We start from the raw sequence: 11,771 nt of genomic DNA, 5'->3' as shown, positions 1-11,771 counted from the left end.
ATAAGAGGTTACAATTTGGCTGATCAGAGGCGCCCAATTCCTGTTAACCCATTGCTCTGTGGTTTTCGGAGAGGGCCAAAGTCCCGTAAATTGGCCAATAAGTCCACGATCCGCCAGCGACAAAGCTACTTGCATGGGGGTCTCCGGAGGCAAAGAGATCTCAGGGATTTCATCTAGTTTCTTGACGAATTTTGAGACGTCACTTCTTTTCTTCGGAGGCAGGCCTGCCAGGAGCTGATGAAAGGCTTCAGCTGCAGGACCAGAGGGCGGATCTTGTCCCTGGGTTTCCATCTGATCAGACCCTGTGCCGGCCGCCACAAGGGCAGCACAGCAGCAGCCACGCCCAAGCCAGAGGGTCGATTGTCTGTTGATCCGATCGGAGAAGCCTCAGAAGGCTGGGAGGGCGCAGGATCAGAGCCCGTAAAGGCGGATCTCGAGGGCCGAGGGCGTGCAGAGCTCCCTGTCGTTCTCCGGCAGCGTTTTTCTTCTATTATATTAATCTTAACACTTTCATTAAAAAAATATCCCGATTATTAACCACAATATATATTTATATATATATATATATATATATATATATATTATATTATATACATACATTTAAAATATAACAAAAATAATTATATAGAAAGAGAGAGTATCTTATTCATATATGCTTTTTATTTCCAAATATGATTGGGGATCTATAACATTTTAATATGTAAAATGTGAATCATAAATAAATTATTTTATTGTGTGTTTTTTTGAGAGAGAAGAGAGAGAATTATTATTCCATTACATTAAGGAGAGTTGCAATCCATTTATTTTTTAATATGGAGTTGATATATAACATTTTAAATATATAACAATAATTATATATATATATATATATATATATTATATATATATATATATATATATATATATAATATATATATTATATATATATATATATATAATATATATATATATATATATTATATATATATATATATAAACTTGTAACATTTTTAAATATATTTATAACAAAAAATTATATATAGAGAGAAAGATGGATATATTTTTTCTACTTCCAAATATGATTAGGGCATGTATCAACATTTTCATGTGTAGAATGTGAATCATAAATAAAACATTTCAAATATACTATAAAAAATAAATAACAAAACAAAAGTCTCTATCCACACACACGTCATTTTATTAGTTAAACATGGATTCTATATATAAATAGAGAAAAAAATTATTCTATTAACAATTTATTTTTTTTTAGATTTGTAATTCATTCATTTTTCATATAAAGTTAATAACAGAAAATATAATTATAATAATAATTATACGTATAACAACATATATATATATATATATATATATATATATATATATATATATATATATATAGAACAAACTTGTTATTGTTAGAAATACTGAGAAGGGGGCGAATAAATATTTCTTTTCAATTGTTACTTTCTTAGATCACTTATATTTAGAACACAAAATGAACAATGGAAATAAATGTTTTTATTAATATAATCTTTACAATGAATCAAGTACAATATAGGTGGGGCTCCAACCCTAGAAGAAAACACCCAAGGTCCAACCTGGGATGTGCCAAGCACCTACTTGGACTTTAGTGAGGCTCCGACGTCTAGCCCTTCGACCCTATCTTATCTCAAGGCACCAACTCCAAGGACTACAATCTTATATTTGCCAAGCACCAACTTAGAATTTCCAAGGCACCAACCCCAAGGGCTCCAACCCTATAGCTTCACTTTGTCAAGGTATGTTTGGTTGTACTTCACAGCTCCCAATGTCTTCTTCAATAAGCCCTTCCTATCCTTGTCTTCACCGTAGTCTCCATGTTATGTCATCAATGACAACCTTGCTTTCTTAGAAGGTGTCACCACTGCTCTTCATGTTACCCAAACAAAACTTCTTCAAGGTTACCTCATGAGGGCATCATCATGGTCTCCAATAATATCTCCAAGACCAGCTTCTACAAGTCTTCCAAATATCTTCAAGTATCCTCCAAGGTATCTTTAATATTATTTTCCATCCCAGCCACTGCCATATTGACATCAATGACAACCTAGTTTAATAGTTATGGATATATTTTTTCTATTTCAAAATATTAATGGGTCATTTATTAACAATTTTTTTGTGTAGAATATATATATATATATATGTGTGTGTGTGTGTGTGTGTGTGTGTGTGTGTGTGTGTGTGTGTGTGTGTGTGTGTGTGTGTGTGTGCTTCTAGAAATCTACATAGATTCATCTTAACTTCGAATCTAGCAAGAGCCAAGAGAAATAAAATATTTTGACGTGTAAACCTTTCTTTAATTTTTGCTAACAAAAAAAGTTTTGTATTTTGAAATATCTAATCCCTGTTGGTCCTTGGGAGATCCAGAGTTAAAATGAATCTATGTTGGTTTAAGAAAAAATAGAATTACAACTTGGATCTAGGATATCACATGAAATATTATTATTATCTATTTATTACATTATAGTGGTTATTTAAGAAATGTAAAAGAAAATAAATATTAATTATTTAATATTGAAAGAACGTTTCAATAACCTTTAATTTAATATTGAATATTTAGAGGTATTAATTTAATATTAAATGTTTTGAGTTGCAATTTTTTTTCAAAATTTTTATCTAAAAGATGGAGAGATTTCTAGTACACAGATGAAATGCATAGATTAACTTATAAACAAAATATTTAGAGGTTTTAATTGATATTAAATCTTTTGAGTTGTAAGTTTTGTTAAAGAATGTAAACCTATGTTCCCACTTTGTGGGATGTTGATGGATCTAGTTGGTTGAGACATATTCTCCAACTAGGTAGGCGCTTCTTAATTATTGTTTGGTTGAGAGATTTTCTCAACTAATTAATTTTACCATCAAGATGATTTCTCTATCTTGAGGTAACATTCATGTATTTATATGTATGAGGATTTGATTAATGTACTAGTGTCTTTTGATTTTCTAATTTGGTATCAAAGCAATTATGGGCTTGACTCCCTCATGCGAGGGCTTAGGAATGGGAATATGCGAGCAGAGTAGAGTATTTTGTATATTATTTTCCCATCTAATTGTTTCTCTGTAACATAGCCACTTGAGATTGCTCACTGGTGACAACGGAAAAGGGATGGTATTCCTGCCATTATGTTGCAGCACTGATAGTTGACTGTGAGAATGACCTATGTTTGAGGGATAGTCATGTTGATGAATGATGTATCTGAAAATATTCGTAGAGAAGTAGAGAGTATAGTGGATAGTACCCATATATCTTGGTAGATTGATTTCTTTTTATATGGACATCAATGAAGAAAAAGTTCATGTAATAATTAGTTATGTGTAGGTACAAGAGGAAGCAGAATAAAGTTTAGTGACAAAAGCCCATGGTGAAGAAAGTGTAAGAAGATGTGATCATTGATGTAGCATAAAAGAATAGTTGGGGACAGTGCACGTAGAAGCATTATGGCAACAATGGAAGCCAAATGATGGTGGACATTAAAAGTTCAAGTTTGTGTGTTTTGTAATAGAATAAAATGCTATATTGTAAGGTGAGTCACTCATGTGTTTGCAAGAAAGTCTCGTAGTCCTAGAGAATGAATGTACCCAGTATCTCCATGAGTGATATTTGTAATAGCATGTGCCTGAGTCAGTTGGTCTAATGAGACATGTGCACCCCTATCTAGTTCATGGTAATCTGAAAACCACTTTGTAAGTGCAAGGTTTGTGGTAAGCCGAAACCACTTGTATGTGAAGTTTGTGGTTAGCTAGAAACCACTTGATGTGATGGTTTGTAGCCATCCAAAACCATTGGATGAATTATTTGTGGTAAGAAAAAATGACATGAAAAATGCAAGTTTGTGAGAGGTGGGGAACATATGTGCATGGGTTGCTGTAGAATGTTGTTGTTCCTTTGTAGCTTGATGCAATTGCATGGAAAGCATGGTTAAGGGTAAGTTGATAAAACCTAGAGCATCATTGAGGGTAAGCTAATAAAACCCAAAGCAATGTTATGGGTGAGTTGAGAAAACCCATGATGATGATGGTGGTGGTGGTGGTGATGCGGGGGAATTAAAGATACATTTATATGAATGAAGATATGACGGTTGAATGAACCATGTAAACTAAGGGCACCCTACAAGATTAGAAGTTGCAGCAACTAGTTGTTCATGCATTCCACTAGATGGTTATTCCTTTATATGGGTATCAACATTTTGGTAATATTTGTAAATGCTAAGTTAGACTAGGATAGACTTTGCTTATGAGGAGAAACTTCAATTTATGTGTTGAACCTCGGCTAATTGAAATTAAAAAAAAAAAGATGTTGGGACCTAGTTGGTTGAGAGATATTCTCCAATTAAATGCTTCCTAGATTAAAATGTGGTTGAGAAATTTAATTAACAAATTAATTATGTGATCAACCTATTTTCTTTTATTATTTGATTAATGTGAAGGGGTCATATGATTTTCTAATTGATTTTTATCTAAATTTTAAATTAAAAGATAGAAATTACTCCCATAACTGATAAATATGAAATGTCTAGATTCACTTATAAACAAATCATATTTGAGAAATGAGATTCCGCATTTGCAGTTTGTGATGTAGTAGTGAGTTGAAATTTTGAAGTCTCCATTATGGTCTTTGGAAGCTTCCTTCACGTGAGTTGGATAAGTTCATCAGGGCTGGAGGAGAGCGACTGGTTTCTATAGGGAATTCGGTTTTTCAGTTCCTCTGGGGAAATTGCTATTCAGGTTTTCTTCGGGCTAATCCGTTAGGATCCGAGGCTTATCTTTCCCTTCTCCTTGGGACTTAATTGGGATTAATAGGTACTGCGCATATCATGCGATATGCGCATCCGTAAAATGCTGCGGATCCGTGGCAACAAAGGAAATGTCAGAGGTTGATTTTGATTTATTATCTTCTATATCTTGCTTTGTTCCGATACAGGTCCGTAAAATGTTGGGGATCCGTGGCATCAAAGGAAATGTCAGAGGTTGATTTTGATTTATTATCTTCTATATTTTGCTTTGTTCCGATACAGGTCCGTAAAATGTTGGGGATCCGTGGCAACAAAGGAAATGTCAGAGGTTGATTTTGATTTATTATCTTCTATATCTTGCTTTGTTCCGATACTTCCTGTAGTATTGTTAAGTGTTAATCGTTCAAAACATTACTTTCCATGCAAAATCTACCAAGTATTTGACTATATTTTTAACACTGAATTGCTGTCTGTTAGCACATAGATAGGTCGGTTAGAGGAGAAACTGCCAAAACAAGGGGAGTTCTCCTTTACGTATCCAAAATGAAAAGCACAGGTGATGAAGTAGTAAGTTTAAATTTTGAAACCTCCATGGACTTGAAATTTCAGCACTGTTTGGTACTCACTGGTTTCTATAGGGGAATTCGGCTTTTTAGTCCCATAGGGGAAACTACCATTCTGCCATTCTTGGGAATGAGTTGGGTATCCTAGGGTCACCTTTACCACCACCTTTTTTGGCACTTGGAATTATTAGAAGATATGGTTAGCAGAGGGAGTGGCCCTGCAAATATCATGGTATCCATAAACTGTGCATTTTTTCTTGTAGTAATTGCCATAACAATGGCATTGAGAATAATAGAAGCCAATACAGTTCATGATATCTTGGGATCGAAGGCAACGGAGGAAATGTCAGAGCTTAAATCGCGCAGTCGAATACGTATTGTAAACATTACTTTGCTGAAGGATGCAGTTGGCAAAGGAGCTGGTAACTTTAGAAATCGCTGCTAAAAGAATGGGGTATATCGTGTTGTTATACAATGAAAGCTCCCTTATGAATTTCGTTTATTGCAGTTTGTACAGATGGAAGTCCACCAGCTTACCATTTAGACAGAGGATTTGGATCGGAGAAGAATAGTTGGCTAGTTAGCATGGAGGCGAGTCATTTTCTTAGTCGACTTTATTTATTTAGCTTGTAATTGCGATTGTAATTGCGATTTTAATATGAAAGGTTTATAAATTTAATAAATTTTAGATAAATTATTGTAGATTCTAAGAATATTTTGGAATTCAATTTATAGTATGATGGTAAATTGGTTGATTTTGTTGTTGTCAATCAGATTCTATGAATCTGCAATCTAGACAAAAATACTAATCAAAACATATATAAACAAATTTGATAAATATGTCAATGTATATTTCCATAGTTATTTATATTTGGTTTATTGATATTTAGATGGACTCTCCATCCATCGTCACAAACAAGTTTTTGTTCACTTGAACTCCAGACTTTGCTCATTCACCCACAATTTATATCAAGATGCAATAAACAAGCCTGATAAATTTTATGAATTATTTATCTTTCAAGTGCTCTATTATATTTGAAGTTAAAGGTCAAGTGAAAAAATCAGTGTTTAACTGATTCCATGTTGATAGTGTTTTTAGGAAGAAAATTATGTAGTAGAATAAGTCAGTCCAACTTTTCTGATAGTCACTCCACCCATGGTCATTTACGAGAAAGTTAAAAAAAAATTGTTTGACCTAATACTAAGGAGTAGTTTAATACTCAAAATAGTATATAAATCAGGGAGGGAATGGGAATAAAGATTAATAGATACCTTTATCTAGATGTTTGACCTAGTGCCAAAGAGTCCTTTAATGGTCAAAATAATATATAAATTAGAGAGGAGAGGGGAATAAAGATTAATAAATACATTTATCTATTTAAAAGACTTATCTGCATAAATTAGAGAGGGGAGGGGCAATGAAGATTAATAGGTATTTTTATCTAGTTAAAAGACTCTTTAGCACTCACTCTCTCAGACATTTTTTAGCTTTCTGATCCCCGTGATGGGTAGGGTGGTGATGATGGGTGGAGTGGCCATCAGATCCTTGATGATGGGTAGTCCACAAAATACCATAAAAACATGATTGGTTTCATAATTTTCAAGTTGGATACTTTTATGTTGTGTTTCATTAGATCTCCATAGGTCTTTGATATCACAAAGAGCAGATGCACCAATATTTAAGGTCTTTTAGGCCATATAAATATCCATCTCATTTTTATTATTCCTCTCCGTTCAAAGCAATTAAGATAAATATACCCCTATCACATCTATTATTGTTTCAATTCAAATTAATGAAGTTAATACCTAATGAGCAGGGTGGAGGATGGTGTGATAACACAACTTCTTGCTTGAACCGTGCACGCATGCACTTGGGTTCATCTCGGTACATGGGAAACTCAAAAGCATTTTCAGGCATCTTGAGCAACGTTCAATCACGTAATCCAGGTATTGAAATCCAGAGTCTAGACTCATTTTTTTTTATAAATTACTTATAATTCAAGAATACATATAGTCGATTATACAGTGCCACTGAACTTAACGAGAGGTGTGCCACAGATTTCTATAACTGGAACCGCGTTTTCGTTAGATACTGTGACGGGTCGTCCTTCACTGGAGACGTGGAGGAGATAGACCCGGTATTACTCTGGGAAAATATCTTTGCATGGAGTTCACGGATTTCGATTGCTGGAGTTAACTATGAGTTCAGATCTATTGGTATAGATAAGAATTCTCTACTTTCAACTAATTAGCGGTATTTCAGGTTACCAAACTCCATTTTAGAGGGCAAAGGATTTGGCAAGCAGTAATGCAAGATCTTCTGGCAAAGGGATTACATCTGGCTCGACAGGTGCACTTTCATAATTGTATTTTAAACATATATCCATTTTAATGAGATGTTTATTTCTATGTTGCTGTTTTAAGTTTAAATATTTAAATATAAATAAATTAAAGTTAAAATGAGTTTTTATTTCTGTTTTATAGGTTATTTTTAACCTGGTGAACCTTAATTTTTTTCTTTTAATTAATTAATATTACACTTAAAAATTTTAAATCAAAACACCAATTATTAACATTACAATTAAAAAAATTATTTTTTTCTTATTTTTATTTAATTAATATTACAATTAAAATTTTTAAGTCAAAACACCATTTATTAATATTACAATTAGGAATTTTAAATCAAAACACGAATTAATATATGGAGTTTTTTATCTTGATATTTTAAGTTTAAATATTTAAATATAAATAAATTAAAGCTAAAATAAGTTTTTATTTATTAATATTATAATTATGAATTTTAAACCAAAACACCCAAAAGAGTTTTTGGCTAATAGGAAAGTTTTTTTGGCTATACTAATTGTTATTTAGATATATAAGCTAATCCTAGGTCAGGATCTATTGGATGAGGATCTATTTACTATTGATGTGAAGTTGTTATATTGAGATAAATTTAATTTTAAAAATATATATTTTTATTATCAATTTTAATTTTAAAATTTGATTTTAAGTTTTCGTGGACATCAAATCTCATTCAAACTAACTTATCTACAGCTTACAGATTTTTATTTTACATATATTAAAATTAATTATTACTTTTTTAATTTCCTTTATTTAAGATGGTCAATTAAATTATTTTGCTATAATACTTTTTATTTACCTATACCAAAGTCAATCTTTTCTTTCTTAATTTAATTTAATCTATATGATTAAGAAACTCATTGTTATCCTCATTTAAATTTGATTTCAATATATTGAACTCATATTACAATATATTATTGTAATTATTTTCATATCACTATTTTTTTTTTTAATTCTAAAATATTGTAGAAATATGTTAATAATAAAAATGAACCATTTGTCTCAGTTACTATTTATCAATTTTTCAAAATATTTAAAATATACTATCAAGTTACATAAATCTTATGTGGTTAAAAGCCATAAACACAAAAGAATATCTTAACTTTTTCTATAAGTGAATAATCACTTTGTACCCGGACTTATCCGGGGTGGTTGAGAGTGCGATTATTAACCTCCCCACCCATATTCGAAATGCGGTTGACATGGTTTAATACACAACTATGATGCATCATGTTGATATATATATGATGCATCATGTTGTTATAAATGTTGATATATTTGAGCTTCCTCCGAGAGATCCCACCCCTGTTGAAAAAAAAATTGAATAATCACTTTGTTATAATTGAATAATCACTTTGTTATAATTCATCAATATAGAAGATTGACTATATTGTAATTTTGGTATGTTACCTAATACCGATAATTATAACTTATATGTTGCAGGCGCTACTCACTGGCTGCTCTGCAGGCGGCTTAACCACATTTATTCACTGCGATGCTTTTCGTGATCTCTTACCGAGCAGTGCTCGAGTCAAGTGCATGACGGATGCAGGCTTCTTTTTGGATTCGTATGCCTTCAATATCATCTTTCCTCCTATCATGCACCTTGAGATTTGAGTTCTATTCCACACATTATCATGCTTTGAAGTATCCAGAAGTCTCATGATAATCTAAGGTCTCCTTGTTCATGGTGCAGGAAGGATGTATCAGGAGGACATTCCTTCGGATCTTACTTCAATGATATAGTCACACTTCATGTATATTCCTCTCTCCTCGTTTAGCATTCTATGCAAATAACTCTCACATGCAACTTCCCTTCTTTACCTAAAAGGGTTGGGTTACACACATTTTTTTTAAGATGACAAAGTTACTTTGATAATTGGGTACCTAGTTAGTTATTTCCATAGATATTTCCTAGGAAAAAAAAGCACCTCAGATGACAACGGTATTTGATGGTTGGGGACTTTCTTAGTTACTTTATTCTTTAAAAAAAATATACATTGTACTTTGATGGTTGGGGACTTTCTTAGTTACTTTATTCTTTAAAAAAAAATATACATTTTTTTTCAAGACAGCAAAGTTACATTAATAGATAAGATTTATTTAGTTACTTTGATAGTCTACGAATTTGAATATATTATCTTTATTACCTATCTAATAAATTAGATAGGCTTGCTAAATTAACTTGATAATTGTTATTACTTTGATGGCTAAGACCTATTTATAGTCTAGGAATTTGAATATATGATCTTTATTATTTATCTAATTTTATATAAGATAGGCTTGCTAAATTAATTTGATAATTGAAAATTTTGAATACACAACTTATAACTTAAGTAATTTTATTTAACGCAAACTTACCAAATAAATTACTCCCAAAAATTAATTATTAAATATATATATAAACATCTGCTCCATATTTACTACCTGTCAATTAATTTAACTTTATAAACTATTTGTCCTTCACTTTTTCAATTAATTTGGTTCCGCTGTTTTTTTTGGGTTGAAATTATGGTGCATTTTCAGGGATCTTTAAAACATCTGCCAGCTGCTTGCACATCAACAATGAATCCTGCAAGTCTGGTAATGTAAAGTCTATGAGTTTCTCTTTTTTGAAAAGGATTATATTCTTCCTTTCCCTATGGCTGGTCAGTAACACCGAGTGGTCTTAAATGGCAGTGTTTCTTCCCACAATACCTCTTACAGTCGATCAAAACCCCTCTTTTTGTTGTAAACACAGCATATGATTCATGGCAGGTAGACCTAATTTCTTTTGCTCATCTTTACACAATTTTCCATTTCAGCATATGATATATTGAACTTGATATACTCAGCCTGATTTAACACTTTCTAGGGCCGGCATCGTGTTTTGGACAGATGAGAAGCATCTTGGCACCTATTGGAGCAGATCCCGGTAATCATTGGAAGAATTGCAGGATGAATATTACGCACTGTGCTCCATGGCAATTGAATATAATGCAAGGTTAATGTCTACAATGCCCAACATCTTTTTATTTCTTTTTGTTAACGTAGTTTTGGTATTTTTTTGTTAGGGTGGTTTGGGTTATTAATTTTGTTAAAGTGATTTGGATAAATTTAACTCGATCAAACTAAAGTTTGAAATAATTTTTAGTATTTCTTAAGATATTCATTTCTAACATAACATTAAACATGGAATTTCAAGTTTGGATTTCTACACAAATTTGAAAGAATTTTTGGTATTTCCTATAATATTCATCTCTAATATAACATTAAACATAGAATTTCATGTTAGAATTTCTACATAACAATGTAACATATTTTATTCAGATATTCTACTGACTCTATTTAACAATAACAGAATTCAGAGATAATATGATCAATGCCTTAGCAACGGTGAATAGCGAACAGACCGGAGGGCTGTTTATCAATTCATGCTTTGCACATTGCCAAACCGATTTGCAAGTTCTGTGGCACTCACCAAACACTTCTCCAGAATTACATTCCCGGGTACTCGCATGTTTTCTCGGTTAATAAAATACCTTATTGAGTTTAAAAGATCGTGTGCACTGCGAAGCATGATGTGTATAATTTGCAGAATATTGAATGTTTTCTTCATTGCATTGCAGACGATTGCAGAGGCAGTTGGAGATTGGTTTTTCGATCGAAAGGTTGTCAAGTATATTGACTGTCCATATCCTTGTGATTCTACTTGTCACAACCGTCTATAACGTCCGAATACAAGGAACAAAAAGTGTGTATATCCTCTATTCACCTCAGCTCATAAGACGAGGCTTCCAATGGAGTGTAGCTTCTATTCTTGAGATTTGTTTGCCATTTTTGGCAAAAGATAAGGCAACCATAAATAAAATACTGCCATTCAAGTTGGAGAGCCTAATTAACCCTACTCTTTGTCTTGATTTGGTTGACACTTCCAATTTAATAAAATTAATAGTGCTTCCACACTTGGCTCTTTTCGTAGCTTTTATCTTTGCGTTTCATCGAAATGTCTCAGTTTACTTGAATTACACAAATCAGTTGCATAAAGAAATAGTAGAAACACGACTGAAAAAAACCTATTGTTTTAATGGAAATTTTGTGATTTTACTTGAAT

At 32.2% G+C, this 11,771-nt stretch overlaps 1 protein-coding gene across 1 annotated transcript; it reads left to right on the top strand.

The window, feature by feature from the left end:
* The first annotated feature begins 5,513 nt into the window (after positions 1–5,513).
* LOC149254469 (pectin acetylesterase 8-like) lies at positions 5,514–11,388 on the top strand. Its single transcript, XM_089454786.1, has 12 exons — positions 5,514–5,739; positions 5,826–5,908; positions 7,135–7,264; positions 7,376–7,455; positions 7,581–7,667; positions 9,122–9,246; positions 9,375–9,435; positions 10,205–10,261; positions 10,358–10,435; positions 10,556–10,661; positions 11,019–11,167; positions 11,287–11,388. Exons 1-12 carry the CDS (start codon positions 5,514–5,516, stop codon positions 11,386–11,388), a joined length of 1,284 nt encoding a protein of 427 aa, XP_089310912.1.
* Positions 11,389–11,771: the final 383 nt, after the last annotated feature.

This window comes from Pinus tabuliformis, chromosome 7 (genome assembly GCF_031772625.1).
Source record: "Pinus tabuliformis cultivar Carrire ecotype Pingquan chromosome 7, CPIR1, whole genome shotgun sequence".
NCBI classification, from domain to species: Eukaryota; Viridiplantae; Streptophyta; class Pinopsida; order Pinales; family Pinaceae; genus Pinus; species Pinus tabuliformis.
Note: the sequence above shows the minus strand (reverse complement) of the source record. Positions and strands in the feature narration are given on the sequence as shown.